An 18,456-nucleotide genomic window follows, 5' to 3' on the forward strand; every position below is an offset into this window, starting at 1 on the left:
GCCCTCTCTTCCACCCCTCCTCCCCCCCCCCAGTCTGTCTATCTATCTCTGTGTCTCTCTCTCTCTCTCTCTCTCTCGTCTGTCCTGTTTGCTGTTATAATTAGAAGCAGGAATGGTCACGGAGGATGCAGGTCCTGGGCTTGTGGGTTCTTCACTGAGTGAACTGTTGCTAGCTCAGTGCATGAAAAGTGTCCTTTTACTTTTCTGAATAATAAACTGGAGTTTTTCTTTTTCCGTGGCCTGTGACGGTCAGTCCAAGATTTCACTTTCCTCAGATAACCTCTCCTTTGCCAACATCATCCGTCTTCTCTTTAAGTTTCTCGTTCCCTTTGATGTTAGCACTTCCCCCTCTGACTGCGTGTGTTCCCCGGAGCCAAGGTCAGGCTTTCGTTTTGAAAAAGATTTTAAAAAACTCTCCAGTCCCACAGGAGCAGCCGATTCAACATGTCCCGCAGCAATGCTGCTTCGAAGTCTTGTTTTTCCTTTTACTAATACACCCCATCTTTTGGATAGCTCTATTCTCTCCAACCCTTTCCTATTGGTGAACTTATCCAAATGTCTTTTAAACGTTGTAACTGTACCCGCATCCTCTGGCAGTTCATTCCACACACGAACCACCCTCTGTGTAAAAAGGTTGCCCCTCATGTCCTTTTTAACATTATTCTCCTCTCATCTTAAAAATATACCCCCGGTCTTGAACTCCCCCACTCTGGAGATAGGCATCTGCTGTTCACCTTCCCTATATCCTTCATGATTTTATAAACCTCAATAAAGTCACCCCTCAATTTCCTACGCTCCACTGAAAACAGCCCCAGCCTGTCCAGCCTCTCCTTATACCTCAAACCTTCCATTCCCGGCAACATCCTGATAAATCTATACAGTACCCTCTACAGTTTAATAATATCCTTCCTATATAAGGGTGACCAGAACTAGGCACAGTACTCTAGACAAGGCCTCCCCATCATCCTGTACAAAGTCAACATGGCATCCCAACTCCTATACTGCAAAGGACTGAGCAATAAAGGCGAGTGTGCTAAACCATCCAGTCTATATGTGATGCAAATATTGAACAATTATGTCCCTGAACCCTCTGTTCTATAACACTACCCAAAGTTCTACATTTAATTGTGCAAGTCCTGCCCTTGGTTGTTTTACCAGAAGGCAATGCCTCACATTTATCCACTTGCTGCTCTTGTTCTGTGGCCTGTAAGCTGGACCATCAAACTGTGGACAATGAATCGACTGGCGCGGTTCTGTTCAAAGGAAGCAAGATGGCGCACGTTATCATTCCCTTGGATGTGGGTGTCCCATCCCTCATTGCCCAGCCATTTCAGAGAGTGCTGAGGGTTGGGAGTCATGTGTAGGCCAGACTGGGTAAAGGTGGCTGATTTCCTTCTCTGGAAGGCATCTGTGAACGTCCATTGATGATGGGTGTGTTTGATAATGCTGACACCAACTTCATGTCCCAGACTGATGAATTGAGATTCCACCAGTTGCCGTGGTGGGATTTGAACTTGTGTCTTCAGTGCATTAGTCTTGGCCTCTGGATTAATGCCGTAATGTCCTTTAGGGAGAGTCAAGTGTAGGCCAGACTGGATCGGAGACTGAGGGGTGACCTTATAGAGGTTTATAAAATCATGAGGGGCTGGGATAGGGTGAAATGACAAGATTATTTTACTTTAGGATTAATACTCAGCACAACATCATGGGCTGAAGGGCCTGTTCTGTGCTGTACTTTTCTATGTTCTATCATTTTCTTAGGGTGAATCCCAGGCTACAGGGCATAGGTTTGAGGTAAAAGGGGAAAAATTTAAAAGGGACCTAAGGGGCAACTTTTTCACACAGAGGGTGGTGTGTGTATGGGATGAGCTGCCAGAGGAAGTGGTGGAGGCTGGTACAATGACAGCATTTAAAAGGCATCTGGATGGGTACATGAATAGGAAGGTTTTGGAGGGATATGAGCCAAATGCTGGCAAATGGGACTAGATTAGGTTAGGATATCTGGTTGGCATGGACGAGCTGGAATGAAGGGTCTGTTTCCATGCTGTACATCTCTACAAGTCACCGTTTCTTTTAATGTGCAAAATCCTTGACTCTGGTATAGACTCGTCAGAGTCAACTCGTGGGTGTCAGGATGTCTGATACTCCTGTTTCTATCAGATTAAGAGCCCCAATCAGGGAACTCACCTGGCTGACCTCATTATAATCAGTACAGTGACCTTTGACATTGGAACTGCAAAAAGTCCTAAATTCTGAGTGAATATAAAATTATAAGTTAGCATTCACAAGCGTCCAGGGTGGGACGGACAGAGAGTGGAGGTGGAGGTGGAGAGAAAGAGTGTGTGTGTGGAGGTGGAGAGAGTGTCGTTGTGGGGAGAGAGAAGGGAAGCGCGGAGGTGGGGGAGGGAGAGAGAGGGGGAGTGCAGAGGTGGGGGGGGGCGGGGAGGGGGGTGGAGAGTTGAGGCTACTCATGTCCTTTTCTCAGTCTCTACATGTGACTGAGTAAAGGATGCAGTTCATTTTGTGTGTTCTGTATGTTTTAGGCCAAAAGATTTGACTTGATTAGTTAACAATTGAAGAAATTCTCATGTGGCTGAAGAGTTCTGTGGTGATTGTCCCATGTTGGCAGGAGAAAGAAGCTTGGTTTTAAACAATGAGTGAACCACATCTAACGCCCAAATTCACAATCTGAGTGTTTAATTCTGGCTGAAATTATAAACTTCAAATGATTTCCAAACCTTGCAAATATCATCTATTAACATAATTCAATTGAATTATACTTGTGATTGTCTCCTTAGGTTTTCCAACAGGTTGATTTTAACAAGAAACCTGGCAGGATGAGTTTTCGCCCAATCAACTTCACTGTGATTCTGAAGTTGTCCTCTGCAAATTTACATGAGAAAGCTTTCAGAGTAAGTCGTGCACTAAGGGGTAACCTTGCTTGTCTGTGTGACCGGGTGCCTCACTAATGGGATGATAAGGATTATCATCATGGAGTTGTAATACATTAGAACATCTTCCTGCCTGCCTCAAAACAGGAAAGAGAGTGATTTCGGGAACAGCATCTTGTTTGATGCTTGGTGTTTGACCGGTAACATGAATTCGAGCTCTCACATACAAACGTCCATCTCTGCCCCGGGACCTTAACACAGCTATACGATTCTATCCTGTGTACTGTTACTTTAATCTAAATGAATCTCGGCTGTGGTTCCCTTTGCATCCAGTGAATTTAAAACAAAGCGCAATTGCTTCTCAGTCCAATTGCACCCTGAGCAGTCAGAAGTCATAGGACACCAGGTTGCAGTCGGACGGGTATATTTAAAATCACGAGCTTTTGGAGCACTGCTGCTTCCTCAGATGAGGTTCACCCCAGTCCAATGCCAGCATCTCCACATCATGGTGACCTGTATAGTGCCCATCTTGTCCAATGGTCTCAGTCCAAGTGCCTCGTGACACACTGAGCCGTCCCATTCAAGGTTAATTGGAGCTTCCCCCTCTACAATCTGAGGATCACCTTCTCAAGGTCGTCTGTGCTTATCACATCGCAAGTTGCTTCCAGGGATTGTTCAAAACTTGGTTTTGCTAGCTTTTCAGATGGCAGGTGTTGTCAGAGAGAGCACAGGAGCATCGACCTCACAGCTGGGAGGCTTAATCATTGCAACACATTCAGATAGCTACAGAGAGTCTAAAGTGGTACGTTGAGAATGCTCTAATCCTGGGTGAACACCACGGGAATGCTCCAATCCTGGATGAACACCCCGGGAATGCTCCAATCCCACTGAACGCATTGGGAATGCCGCAATCCCGGGTGAATGCACCGAGTAATGCCACAATTTCAGGTGAATGCACGGGGAGTGCCCCAGTCCTGGGTGAACGGCCCAGGAGTGCCACAATCCCGGGTGAACACACCGGGAATGCTCCAAACTCGGGTGAACACGCTGGGAATGTCACAATCCCATTGAATGCACTGGGAATGCCGCAATCCTGAATGATCACACCAGGGATGCCGCAATCCCAGGTGAACGTCCCAGGAAAGCCCCAGTCCTCGGTGAATGCACCGGGAATGCTCCAATCCCGGGTGAATGAACTGGTGTAGGGATCCATGACCGGGGAGCATGGTTTTAAGCTGAGGGAATGTGAGAGAAATATGTTTCACCCAGAGGGGCAGAGGGAGTCTGGAACCCACAGGCTGTAAGGTGGTCTTGGCATAAACTGTCATAACGCTGAGAAAATATTCAGCTATGCACTTGTGATGCCCAGGCTTACAAAGCCATTAGCAACTTGCAGGGAAATGGGTTTGGAATAGTTAGGTGGTTGTCTTTGACTGGCACAGACTTAATGGGCCGAATGGCCTTTCTCTGCACTGTAGACCTCTATGACTGTAATAAACCTGGGCTATTTAAAAGAAAAGCTTGTCTTCGTTATGGAGACCATGCAAGCTTTATCAATTGTCATAACAAAAAGTCAATCCTATAATGAAAGGAATCTAATGTCCTTATCCAGTCCGGCCTACATGTCACTCCAGACCCACAGCCATGTGCTTGACTCTTAAATGCTCTCAGAAATGCAGTAGCCAGCTGTGAAGAATTTTTTTTTAAAAAAGATAGGTTCAAATTTAACCCAGCTCTTCCATGGCATCCTGATCAGAAGCATAGGTGAGGCTCAGCATAGACAACTGTCCTCAATGTGTGTCTGGCTCTGAAACCATCAAGCAAATTGTTACTTCATGAGCATATACTTTATTAACGCTTAAGTCACTAAATGGAGCAAGATATGTTCCTCAGTTTCATAAATTTCACTACACTCCATTCAAGCATGCCATTGTTCAACTGCTTGAAACATCAAAGATAGGAGGAGGCCGTTCAGCCCTTCGAGCCAGCTTCGCCATTCATCGTGATCATGGCTGATCATCCAACTCAATAGCCTAATTCTGTTTTCTCCCCATAACCTTTGATCCCGTTCGCCCCAAGTGCTATATCCAGCTGCCTCTTGAATAGATTCAATGTTTTGGCATTGACTCCTTCCTGTGGTAATGAATTCCACAGGCTCATCGCTCTTTGGGTGAAGAAATGTCTCCTCATCTCCGTCCTAAATGGTCAACCCCGAATCCTCAGACTGTAACCTCTGGTTCTGGAAGCACCCACCATCAGGAGCATCCTCCCTGCACTACCCTCCCTAGTCCTGTTAGAATTTTATACGTCTCTGTGAGATTCCCCCCCCCCCCCATTCGTCTGAACACTAGTGAAAACAATCTTAACCTAGTCCACCTCTCCCCTGATGGAACAAGTGAGGACTGCAGATGCTGGAGATCAAAGTCAAAGGTTTGGCGCTGGAAAAGCACAGCAGGTCAGTCCAAGGAGCAGGAGAATTGATGTTTTGAGCATAACCTCTTCATCAGGAATGCTGCGTATAGAGACTACTTGACCAGACTGGACCACAGAGCTTCCTGAAATGCATCAGCAGCTATCGTCAGCCTTTATGCTCTGGCTGGGAGGTTGATCAGCCCTTGCTGACAGACTACTGTCCAGGTTGGCGAAGGACACTTAAATGTAAACAAATCTCAAATAACCAACAGAGTTCTGAACTCTGTCGATCTATTTTAGTCTGTAAACCATTTCCATAGATTCCAATCCTATCTTCCTGTGGGCTCAGTCAGTGTTAGGTTTTGGCAGTGTTCCCGTACCTGCTGTGGCCTTTGGCTATGTGTTTTGTGAGACAGCGTCCCACTTCCTCCTCTCTGATGAAAGAGGGTATTATTTTTGTAGATGTTGGAATTTCAACCAACCTCCCGTGCGTTTTTAAGTTTCTTTCTGGTCACAAAACTTGGTCTTTGTTGTGAGGCCAGCTCATGGTAATACTAGCACAGCAAGCTAGTCTCGAATTAGGCAACTCTGTGATAGCAAAGCGATTAGATGAGTAGCTTTCAGATCCTTCAAAATATTACTTGTGTGCAGCTCAACCTTTTGCCTAAAAGTTTTTATATACAGGAAGCCAATTAGGGCAGCACGGTGGCTCAGTGGTTAGCACTGCTGCCTCACAGCACCAGGGTCCCAGGTTCAATTCCAGCCTCGAGTGATTGTCTGTGTGGAGTTTGCACGTTCTCCCCGTGTCTGTGTGGGTTTCCTCCCACAGTCCAAAGATGTGCAGGTCAAGTGGATTGGCCATGCCAAATTGCTAAATTGCCCGTAGTGTTAGGTGCAGTAGTCAGAGGGAAATGAGACTGAGTGGGTTACTCTCCGAAGGGTCAGTGTGGACTTGTGTAGGGAATCTAATCTAATCTAAATCTGGTGACAGACTTGAAATAAACCCATTGTGACCATTTGAAAGAAGAAATCTATCTCCTTCTGTTATCCCTATGATAAGTTCAGCATTACTAGTTAAGAGTAGGCTATTTTGAATCCTTCATGTGAAATTTGCATTCAGTGCCTTTCCTTTCTGAAGCATTTATGATTTATAGTCCTCTGAGCTTAATAATTTTCTCCGAGTCCTTTGTTCTATCATTTTAATCTACTCTAGAGCCTCTGTCAGGAATAACTGAGGAGAGAGCCACATCAAGTCCTTGCACACAGTAGGTCCGGTAAATGATTTGTTGCAGTGCAACATCCAGTAACAAATCCTGTGAATGTCTGCACTTAATGTGATTTCCTGCCCTAGTACCACAGTTATGCATTAAAAGTCCCAGAGGCAGTCAACCTGTCAGTACCTGGGCGACAGCAAATCATCTGTTGTACCAACCATTTGCTCCAATTTGCGCTAAGAAATTGTCTGGTTCTTGCAGAGATGATATTCCATAACTTATTTTGTTAGATGCTGAGTCCAGTCTTTTACCAGATGATAAGTATTATAGAGAGACCACACAGGTAGCACAGGTGTGTAAACTACAATTACCAAGACAAGAAATCCGTGTTATTAAACAGATTATTATCTGCAGTTTCAAATGTTGCGTTTGAACACAACTGGTTTTGAGATGATCTTTTAAAGCGTATTGTTTTGCATTGCAGGATGGTTTAATAGAACAGCTGTATGACCTGATTCTGGAGTATTATCGTACTCAGGCACATACCATCGGTTTTCCAGAGCTGGTATTGCCTGCTGTCATTCAGGTAGGAAATAGCTGATGAGTGTGTGAAAGCTGTGTGTCTTTCGGTTGCTCGTACATTTTAATTTAGCTATAGAATTTCTCATTCAAGTTGAGTGTATTTTCTGAAGCTCGGAGATTAAACTCATCTCTGTCTGGAGCCTGCTGTACATATTTCCTTCACTAACAGTCTGATGTTCAAGTATTAAATACAAACAGCAAGAGTGTTGGAGCAACTCAGCCGAGATTAGTAGTTCGGAACAGGAGTTGTACCAGACTCAAAACGTTAACTCTGTGGGCTCAGTGGTTAGCAATGCTGCCTCACAGCGCCAGGGACCCGGGTTTGATTCCAGCCTCAGGCAACTGTCTGTGTGGAGTTTGCACATTCTTACCTGTGTCTGCGTGGGTTTCCTCCGGGTGCTCTGGTTTCCTCCCACAGTCCAAAGATGAGCAGGTTAGATAGATTGGTCGTGGGAAATTGCCCACGGTGTCCTGGGATATGCAGGCTAAATGGATTAGTCATGGGAAATGCAGGATTATAAGGATAGGATAGGGAGGTGGGTCTGGGTGGGATGTTTTTTGGATGGTTGGTGTGGACTCAATGGACCAAATGGCCTGTTTCCACACCGTGTAGGGATTCTACAAATCTGTGATTTCTCTCTCCACAGATGCTGCCAGACCTGCTGAGTTTCTCCAGCATTCTTTTTGTTTGTTTCAGATTTCCAGCATCTGCGGTATTTTGTCTTTGCTCACGTATTGCGTTTACTTTATTGCTGGTAACTCCAGCATAAAATTGTACCAGATATAAGGTGGCACCTTTTACTTTGAAAACTCGGAATTTAACCATTTATAACTTAACACTATTGATTGGAAGACTGAATACTATTAAGGATGTTGACTTAAATTCTCTGTCCAAGAGGAATTCTTTTGGTTATTTGCTGAACCACCCCTGTGGACAGCATTTCAGTGATAGTGATCACAACTCCCTGACCTTTACTATACTCATGGAGAGGGATGGGAGCAGACGGTTTGGCAAAGTATTTAATTGGAAGAGAGGGAATTATAGTGCTCTTAGACAGGAACTGGGACATCTAAATTGGGAAATACATGACAGAAATGTGGAGGTTTTTTAGGGAGCACTTGCTAACAGTGCTGCACAGCTTTGTCCTACTGAGGCAAGGAGGGGGTGATAGATTGAAAGAACCTTGGGTGACAAGGGATTTGGAACACCTAGTCTAGAGGAAGAAGAAAGCTTCGTTAAGGTTGAGGAGGGAAGGATCAGACCGGGCTTTAGAGGGTTACAAGGTAACCAGGTAGGAAGTGAAGAATGGACTTAGGGCTGGAAGGGGGCATGGAAAAGCTTTAGCGGGTAGAATTAAGGAAAACCCTAAGGCATTCTACACTTATGTGAGGAACAAGAGTGAGGGTAGGCCTGATCAGAGATAGTGGAGCGAACTTGCGTCTGGAGTCAGAGAGGAAGGGGATGTCGGAAATGAATACTTTGCTTCAGTATTCACTACTGAGAGGGACCTTGTCATTTGTGAGGACAGCGTGAAACAGACCGATATGCTCAAACACGTAGATGTTAAGAAGGAGGATGTGCTGAAAATTTTGAAATCATGAAGATAGATAAATCCCCTGTGTCAGACAGGATATGCCCAAGGTTACTACAGGAAGCGAGGGAAGAGATTGCTGCACCTTTGGCAATGATCTTTGTGTCCTCACTGTCCACTGGCAAATGTTATTCCCTTGTTCATGAAAGGGAATAGGGATAACCCTGGAATTACAGACCAGTCAGTCTCGTGTCTATGGTGGGCAAATATTGGAGAGGGTTCTGAGAGGCAGGATTTATGATTACTTGGAAAACCATAGTTTGATTAGAGATAGTCAGCATGGCTTTGTAAGGGCCAGGTCATGCCTCAGAAACCTTACTGAATTCTTTGAGGGTGTGACAAAACACATTGATAAAGCTAGAGCAGTGGATGTGATGTACATGGATTTTAGCACGGCGTTTGATAAGGTTTCCCCATGGTAGGCTCATTCAGAAAATAAGGAAGTGTGGAATGCAGGGTAATGTGGCTGTCTGGATACAGAATTGGCTGACCCATAGAAGACAGAGGGTGGTAGATGGAAAGTGTTTAGCCTGGAACTTGATGACCATTAGTGTTCTGCATGGGTCTGTTATGGGACCTGTGCTCCTTGTGACTTTTATAAATGACTTGGATGAGGAAGTGGAATGGTGGGTTAATAAGTTTGCTGATGACACCAAGGTTGTTGGAGTGCTGGATAGTGTGCAGGGCTGTTATAGATTGCAGTAAGACATTGACAGGGTGCAAACTGGGCTGAGAAGTGGCAGATGGAATTCCAACTGGAAAAGTGTGAAGTGATTCACTTTGGAAGGTCAAATTTGAATGCAGAATACGGTGTAAAAGGCAGGATTTTTGGCAGTGTGGAGGAACATAGGGATCTTCAGGTCCATGTCCATAGATCCTTCAAAGTTGCCACCCAAGTTAATAGGGTTTTTAAGAAGGAGTACAGTGTTGGCTTTCATTAGCAGGGGGATTGAGTTTAAGAGCTGTGAGGTTATGCTGCAGCTCTGTAGAGCCCTGGTTGTACCACACTTGGAATATTGTGTTCAGTTTTGATCGGCTCATTATAGGAAGGATGTGAAAGCTTTAGAGAGGGTGCAGAGGAGATTTACTAGGATGCTGTCTGGGCTAGAGAGCAGGTCTTATGGAGAAAATATGAGGAAGCGAGCGCTTTTCTCATTGGAGCAAAGAAGGATGAGAGGTGACTTGATGGAGGTGTACAAGATGATGAGAGGTAATGGATACAGTGAATAGTAGGAGATTTTTTCCCAGGGCAAAAATGGCTATCACAAGGGACCATAACTTTAAGGTGATTGGAGGAAGGTTTAGAGGTGATGCCAGAGGTTGGTTCTTTATACGGAGAGTGGTGGGTGCATGGAATGCACTGCCTGCAGTGGTGGTAGAGTCAGATATATTCGGGACATTTAAGTGACTCTTGGATAGGCACATTGAAGTTAGTACAATGAAGGGTGTGTAGGTTAGTCTGATCTTAGAGTAGGACAAAAGGTCTGCACAACATCGAGGGCCGAAGGGCCTGTACTGTGCTATACTGTACAGAATCGAGCTCTAGCCTTTGTCTGATCCACACCATCGTCCAGACACCTGAGTAAACTAGCATCACTTGAAATCTCATTCTAGAGTCAGCTGTCCCCCCCCCCGCAAAGTTGATTTCTCAGAGCTGCTACAATATTCTGAGCAGGAGAGAGTGACAATACTTGGATTTTTAACTGATGCAGTTCCCCAAAAATAGGGTCGCATGCCAGTTTGAGATTTAGGACATTGCACGCTACACTGGGAAGAGAGCAAAGCGTGGAAGAGAGCAAAGCGTCATAGTGTTTGCAAAGTGAAAATGTGCTATCTCTGGTTCCTTGTTGCATTAGGACCCTCCACTACTGTAGTGTAGCTTCAAAGAGGTAGGTCAAATGGTTGCTCAAGGTAACTGGCTGAGACAGCTCCACAGCAAGACTGCCAAACCATAACTACAAAATTATTGACACACTGAAGGCATTTTGGATGGGGGTTGGAGAAGGATAACAGGAAAATGATTGATGGTGCAGTGCCAGGCAGATGGATACAATTTCTGGAGATTTGAAAAGTAAAATACCGTGCTTGCTTGAATTTTCCACCAGCCAGTGGCGTGTGATCTTTACTCGCTGCTTAATCGGAAGAGCAGAAGGAGCAAGAGGTTCATCCTATTTGGGAGTCATGTCAAATTGTTCCACGACACAGGATCAGCATTTGGCTGCTGTTCCGTTTCTCTGTGCCAAATTTCTCTCGCTTTTTTCTGTACTACACTTTGAAAATGTCATCAGCACTTCCTAAAGCATGTGCCAGAACAAATGCTAATCATTAGTGCTTCACGCAATACTTAACGGTAAGGGCATACTGCTCACCACATCAAAAGATTGCCCAGTTAGCGGGAGGTGAGGCCTGAGCGAGGTATTGAAGGCAGAATCAGGGAAGTGTAGAATAGAATGGCAGGTCTTTGTGTTGAGGGTGGGCACTGGGTAATTGTGATTCGGGAACATAATGAGTCCGTCAAACAGTAGCTGCCTTGCCCTGATACACACGGTCTTTTTATTCTGACAGCTGAAAACTTTCCTCAAGGAATGTAAAGTGGCCAATTACTGTAAGCAGATCAAACAACTGCTGGAGAAACTACAGGAAAACTCCAGCTACATCAGTGGCAGGCGGCAGAAGGCTGCATTTGGCGTGGTGGATAAAGAGGCCGTGGTAAGTCAAAGAGTTTGTTATATTGTCCCTGTTCACTTTTCATCCACGGCACTTTGACTATGGAAGGAACAGAGAGGTTTATGACAAGTGACCCTTGCTAATCTGGGGTTAACAGCAACTTGAACTCATTGATCAACTTGTAATTTGGAGCCATTGGGAAGGGCGGCTGATGGGTATCTTGACCATTGAATTCTGGGGGAGAGAGAGAGAGAAAGGGTGGGTGTGTGTGTGTGTGTGTTTTTTTGTTTTGAGTGTGGAGTGAGACAGGGTTCAGTTGCTGCGGGAGGTCAGCGCAGAAACAGATCCTTCGGTCCAACTCATCCATCCCATACCCAGTTGATTTATTGGATTTCCTTTGACCAGCCAGTGAAAGACCATTTGGCCCATTATCTGGCTGCTAGCTCTCTGCAACATCAGTTTACCTAGTTCTGTTCTTCTGTCATTTCCCATTTGGTCCAACTTCATAAAGTTTCCTCTTGAGAAGGTTCCTTAGAGTTTCTTTCTCACTGTTCCTGATATAACATTCCATGTTACTATCACTGAAACCCCCACCTTTAACATCCTAGAGCTTAACATTAGTCAGAAAGTGAATTGAAGCCACCTTAGAAATACCATGGCTATGAAAGCAAGTAAGCCACCTCCTGACTCCAAATCCTGTTCACTTCAGGAATACTCCTCACTTTCCTGGATGAGTGCAGCTCCAACAACGGTTTTAATTTGAAAATTATACTTTATTCATTAAAAAAAATCTTTTGTATATACATAGTCACAGCGCAGTTCGGTTCTGTACATTAGCATAATCAAGGAAACAGAAACCTTGGAGTTTGAGTCTATCCAACAAACCAGACATCCCCTATGCATACAAGACTTTATTGACATGCATTTGAGGAACCGGGAGGGTCCGATAACTGAATCGATCCCCATTTAACTTAAGCAGGAAGATCTCAGACAGTGGTCTTTCCCCACCATGCCTTGACAACAGCTGCCCCAAGCTTTCGTGCGTGCTTCAGCACGTAGTCCTGGACCTTGGAATGTGCCAGTCTGCAGCATTCAGTCGGGGTCAGCTCCTTGCCCTGGAAGACCAACAAGTTTCAGGCAGACAAAAAAGCATCTTCCACCGAGTTGATGCTCCTCCAGGTGCAGTCGATGTTTGTCTCAATGTGCATCCTGGGGGACAGGCCGTACAGCACAGAGTCCTGCATCACTGAGGGGTGAACCTCAATAAAAACGCTGCGTCTGTCTTCAGACTTGCTTTCCCTCTCAAGAAGCTCGACACCATCCCGGGCAAAGCAGCCGCTTGATTGACACCATGTTGATCAACCTTCAACATTCTATGCTTGCACCAGCAACACAAAGTGGCTGCAGTCTGTATCATCTGAAAGACACTATGCATCAAGGCTCCTTTTGACTGCACCTTCCAAACCCTAGATCTCTGCCACTAGAGAGACAAGGGAATCATACCACTTTGATACTCCACTTTGGAGCGATGTTGTCGTTCCTTTCATTGGATTGGATTTCTGGAACAGCGTTCCTAACAGCATTGCGCAGTGGGTCAGGAACATGGCTCCCCTCCAGCTTCTCAGGGGCATTCTGGGGTGGTGCTGCCCGGCCAATGAGACACACATCGCAGGAAGTAGCGAGGCAGTGGTGGAGTAATAATGTCGCTGCACTGGTCATCTTGAACCCCTGGCAAAAATTCTTGGGTTCAAATCCCAGCATGACCGATAGTGAAATTTGCAATGAGTTAAGATCTGGAACACAAAAGGCTAACCACCGTGCAAAACCCACCCGGGGCACGGATACTCATTTGGGGAAGGTGACTCAGAGTCAGAGCAATGTGGTTGACTCTTAAATGTTCTCTGGGCAATAAATGCTGGACAAGTCCACAATGCCCAGCATCCAATGAACAAATGATAAAAAACCCATTGTGCACAACAAACTCTGACAGATAGCAAACTGGCTGCTGCATTTCCCACAACTGTGACTATATTTCCAAGGCACTATGTTGGCTGCAGAATGCGCTGGGGCACCCTGAGAGTGTGAGAGTCACGGTATAACTGTAAGCCTGACTTCCCTTACCTTATACGCAGGATCATAAATTTGTTTGGCTGCTGATACCAACCATTCTGTTTTCAACAGTCTGTTTGAATTCCATTCTCCTCAATAATATCTATCTATATTCTTTTCACTAGTTCCGCTAGCCTGTAGACGCTGGCCTGCTGAAAGCAGATTTCCTATTGGCTGGCAGAGAATGATCGGATGTTTTTGTTGTCAAGTCGAGACCAGGGCAAGGTGCCAAGTGTGCACACATTAGAATTTGGAGAGAAGAGTTTCTTTTTCAGGTTAGATTTTAAAATAGGTCGCCTTCCTGTACGGTGGATCAGTTTTGGCTCAATTCTAATATCGAGCCACTTGACATGGCTTCGTAACTATAGCCCGATGAATATGCTTCCATCATCAAACAAAGCCCTTGGCAAAATGTTTTGATGCCTGTGCAGTCTAACATTCTTCGCGCTAATCCTCCTTGTCCCTGGGTCAAGGAAATGGCTGGGGCGCACAATGAGGCCCTTCTCTTGATAGCAATGTTGCTGGATCCACATCTGGCCTTTTCCCTGATGTCCAGCAGATCCCTTCTTCCCTTGATTAAATTTGAATTGGAAGCCTTGATTGAATCTGCCTCCACCATAGTCCCAAGCGGTACATTCCAAATCTGAACCACTTGCTGGATTAATAAAAAAAAATCTTCCCACCATCTCCACTGGTTGCCTTAACCAGTTACCTTAGATTGTTGTCCACTGGTTTCCAACTCTTTCACCAATGGGAACAGCTTCTCTCTATCCATTCCATCTGGACCTCTTGTGAATCTGAAGACTTCTTTTTAAAAAAAATTAAATCTCCTCTCAGCCCTCAGTGAGGGAAGCTATCCTTGAGTCAGGTGTTTATCCATAAAACTGGACTCTCTCGTTCCTGGAACCATTGATTCTCTCAGGGGCTGTGACGGTACACTGTTTTGTCAAGTTTGCTGGATAACGTTGAGCGATGCACTTTGAAGAGTTCCACCTCAGGCATGAGGTTAATGCCAGACTAGATCCTTTGTCTGTGGGGCTGATGAGTGTTGGTTTAATTTGTGTGCGTTGTTTCTGAAGCAGTTTCTTGACTAACAGCTGATGCTGTAAATCCAGCAACCACTGGAGCAGCCTGCATTAATTCTATTCATTCTTAGGATGTGGGCACTTCTGGCTGGGCTAATATTTATTGGCCATCCCTATTTGCCCTCGAGAAGGTGGTAGTGAGCTGCTTTCTTGACCCGCTGCAGTCCATGTGCTGTAGGTAGACCCACAATGCTGTTAGGGAGGCAGTTCCAGGGTTTTGACACACTGACTCAGTTCCAAGTCAGGATGATGAGTGGCTTGGAGGGGAATTTGCAGGGGATGATGTTCCTATGTATCTGCTGCCCTTGACCTTCTAAGTGGTAGCGTTCATCAGTTCGGAAGGTGCTGTGTCAGGAGCATAAGAAGCATGATGCACTTCATTATTCCCACTCACTACCTGATTTTACACCAGATTTGCAAAATTACAGCAGATTTACGCAAGTCGCAGTTTAAAAGGAAACATAAGTAATCATCCAGAAGGAAAAACAGTCAGTAGAACTTCTGAACATATATACTGATTGAACCCGTCTTCTACACTTCAATCTGAAAATCTAGTATGATGAATACATTCATTTCCAAGTATCGCTGTTTGTTTTCTCTCTGGGAGAGTGAACAGAATGTTACAAAGTATCCAGTCAGCGTCCTGGTTAAAAATGTGGATGTCATTAAGGAACGAATTGCTGGAAGCGAGCTGATTATGTGTCCCAGCTCAGTACGACCACCACAAACCCCTCCACACAACATCTGAAGATTCCTCCTGCCAAGAAAATGTCAGAAACTGATGGTCGGCTCATACTTACTGATTGGAATCTCAGCAAAGCCATACATACGGTAAAGGAAAGCTCCTGGTTTAATCTCAGGCTGCGGCTCGAGGAGGGGCTGCACTTTGTAAATAACAATGGTTTTCAAGACAAGAACTCGGGTCAGATTTTCTCCGAGTTGACAGCAAACTCGGAGAAAGATAGTCTGGAAACACAAACTGCTGGAAATCAGGGGGTCAGGTAGCACCTGTGGAGAGAAAGCCAGGCAATGTTTCAAGTCTAGATGATCTTCATTGGAGCTATTTCGATTTGAGTCACCTAGACTCTGAACATTGTCTTGCTGTCTCTCCATGGATGCTGCGTGACCCCTGTGATCTCCAGCATTGGTTGTTTTCAGTACAGGTTCTAGTGTCTGCAGTAATTTGCTCTTAGAAAGACAGCTCTTACGGCTCTGTAGATGACATGATTTGGAGATGCCGGTGTTGGACTGGGGTCTACAATGTTAAAAATCACTCCTCCATGGCCAGACCATGGCAACACGACAGTTGGAGGAAGAGCACCTCATCTTCTGCCTGGGAACCCTCCAACCACAAGGGATGAACTCAGATTTCTCCAGTTTCCTCATTTCCCCTCCCCCCACCTTGTCTCAGTCAAATCCCTCGAACTCAGCACCGCCTTCCTAACCTGCACTCTTCTTCCTGACTTCTCCCCCCCCACCCCACTCCAGCCTATCACCCTCACCTTGACCTCCTTCCACCTATCGCAATTCCAAAGCCCCTCCCCCAAGTCCCTCCTCCCTACCTTTTATCTTAGCCTACTGGATACACTTTCCTCATTCCTGAAGAAGGGCTTATGCCCGAAACGTCGATTCTCCTGTTCCTTGGATGCTGTCTGACCTGCTGCGCTTTTCCAGCAACACATTTTCAGCTCTGATCTCCAGCATCTGCAGTCCTCACTTTCTCCTTAAAAATCACACAACACCAGGTTATAGTCCAACAGGTTTAATTGGAAGCACACTAGCTTTCGGAGCAACGCTCCTTCATCACCTGATGAAGGAGCGTTGCTCCGAAAGCTAGTGTGGTTCCAATTAAACCTGTTGGACTATAACCTGGTGTTGTGTGATTTTTAACTGTAGATGACATTCTTTTTGTGGTTTGGAGTTTGATGCAAGTAAACTGAAGGTATTTTCAACCACTGTGATTAATGGTGAGGCAGCACCCTTCAGCCTCACTCCCACGCACTGTTCTCCTGGTGACTTAGAAGGGGACGAAATCCTTTTCCTTTTAGTTTTCACTCTGATGCTGTTTTGAAAGTTGGTTTCATGGATGTAAACGCTTATCAATCAAGCACATAATCTCAGCTCCAGTGCAATACTGAGGACGGGCTATGTTGAAATGGATTCAGAGTTGCTCTGCAACTATTTGGTTTTGATTGCTCATCCAACGAATTCTTAAAAGTCTTGAGGGTTCCCATCTTTAGCTGAAAATATTTTTTCCTCAAATCCTTTCCCTCTAAACCTCTTGCTCCTTATCTTAGAACTGTGAGTCGAAGAATGGGGTGCTGGAAGAGCACAGCCGGTCAGGCAGCATCCGAGGAGCAGGAGAATCAGCGTTTCACGCATAAGCCCTTCATCAGGAATCAAACTTAAAACTGTGACCCCCTGATTAATAATCCCTCTAATAAAGGGAAAAGTTTCTCCCAATTTATCCTGTCTATCCCTCTCAGAACTTCGGACACCTCAAGCAGATTCCCCTCCCCCAACCTTCTCTGATCTAAACTGATATAATCCCAACCTATCAAATCTGACTTTGTCTTTGAAATGCTCCTTCCCAGGCAACATCCTGGTGAATCTCCTCTGCACCGTCTTCAGTGCAATCCCATCCTTCCGATTGTCTGATGACTAGTACTTTAGCTGTGGCCTAAATAACATTAACCGTCATAACCTCCACGTTCTTGTATTCAATGCCTTAACGATTAAAGACAAGTATCCCATATGCCTTCAAGAATCTGTGGACATGCACAGCATAAAACCCTCTGAGCTTTCCTGGGTCCTGCTATTCATTATGCACTCCCTTGCCTTGTTAGACCTTTCAGAATGCATTAATAACACCATGTGCCACTGTTCTGCCCATCTGACCAGCTCGTCTATAGCATCCTGTAGTCGAACGCTTTCCTCCTCACTGTGTACCACAGCCACCAATTTTTTGCCAAGCTGTGAATTTACTCGTCATTCTTCCTAAATTCATGTCCAGATCATGAATGATCATTAATCATCAAGGGCCCCAATACTGAACCTAAGGCACATCTCTAGACACAGTCACGAAAATAGCCTTCTACCATTACCCCCTGCTTTCTGTCACCAAGCCAATTTTAGATCTAATTTGTCAAATTGCCCTGGATCCTATAGGCTCTTAGTTTCTTAACCAGTCGGCCATTTGTGACCTTAATGAAGTCCATGCAGAGTACATCCACTGCTCTATCCTCATCCAGACACCTGCACACTCAGCATTGCTATGGGTGATTTACTAGTATTTCCTAAAATAAATACAATGTAGCTTGATTACAGGAGGGAAATTTGAAATATACTTTTTTTCTCATAATATTTAGTTTGGAATCTTTCATTATCAGATTCAAGAAATTTTTCTTTGCTACGCACAATGTCATGACGTTTCGTTGTCTGTTTCGGGCTGTGTGCATGCATTTGAGTGCATGTGTACATGACTATGTGTGCCTGAACGTCTGTGCATACGTGTCTGTGTGCATGTATTTGAGTGCATGTGTACATGACTATGAAGAAGGGCTTATGCCCGAAACGTCGGTTCTCCTGCTCCTTGGATGCTGCCTGACCTGCTGCACTTTTCCAGCAACACATTTTTCACCTATGAACATTGTGCCTAAGTGCATTTATTATCTGTCTGTGTGCACACACGTGTCCATGTGCATGTGTCTGTGTGTTTGTCTACATATATATATGTGTGTCTGTGTATATACGTGTGTCTGTGCGTATGTGCGAGTGTCTGAGCATGTACATGCATCTGGGTACATGTACATGAGGTTGTAACATCGATGATTGTATTGGAGCTACCTCGTGCTCCCACGAGGAGGTTGAACAGTTCATCCACTTTATTAACACCTTCCACCCC

At 45.1% G+C, this 18,456-nt stretch overlaps 1 protein-coding gene across 1 annotated transcript in view; it reads left to right on the forward strand.

Moving 5' to 3' along the window:
* The window catches only part of noc2l (NOC2-like nucleolar associated transcriptional repressor), a 169,239-nt gene that overhangs the window by 106,488 nt on the left and 44,295 nt on the right, over positions 1 to 18,456 (forward strand). Inside the window, exons 13-15 of the mRNA XM_043676134.1 lie at positions 2,799 to 2,912; positions 7,002 to 7,103; positions 11,257 to 11,400. Of these exons, the coding sequence (XP_043532069.1) occupies positions 2,799 to 2,912; positions 7,002 to 7,103; positions 11,257 to 11,400 (360 nt within the window). The remainder of the gene's footprint in view (positions 1 to 2,798; positions 2,913 to 7,001; positions 7,104 to 11,256; positions 11,401 to 18,456) is intronic.

This window comes from Chiloscyllium plagiosum, chromosome 34, assembly GCF_004010195.1.
Source record: "Chiloscyllium plagiosum isolate BGI_BamShark_2017 chromosome 34, ASM401019v2, whole genome shotgun sequence".
Classification (NCBI taxonomy): Eukaryota; Metazoa; Chordata; class Chondrichthyes; order Orectolobiformes; family Hemiscylliidae; genus Chiloscyllium; species Chiloscyllium plagiosum.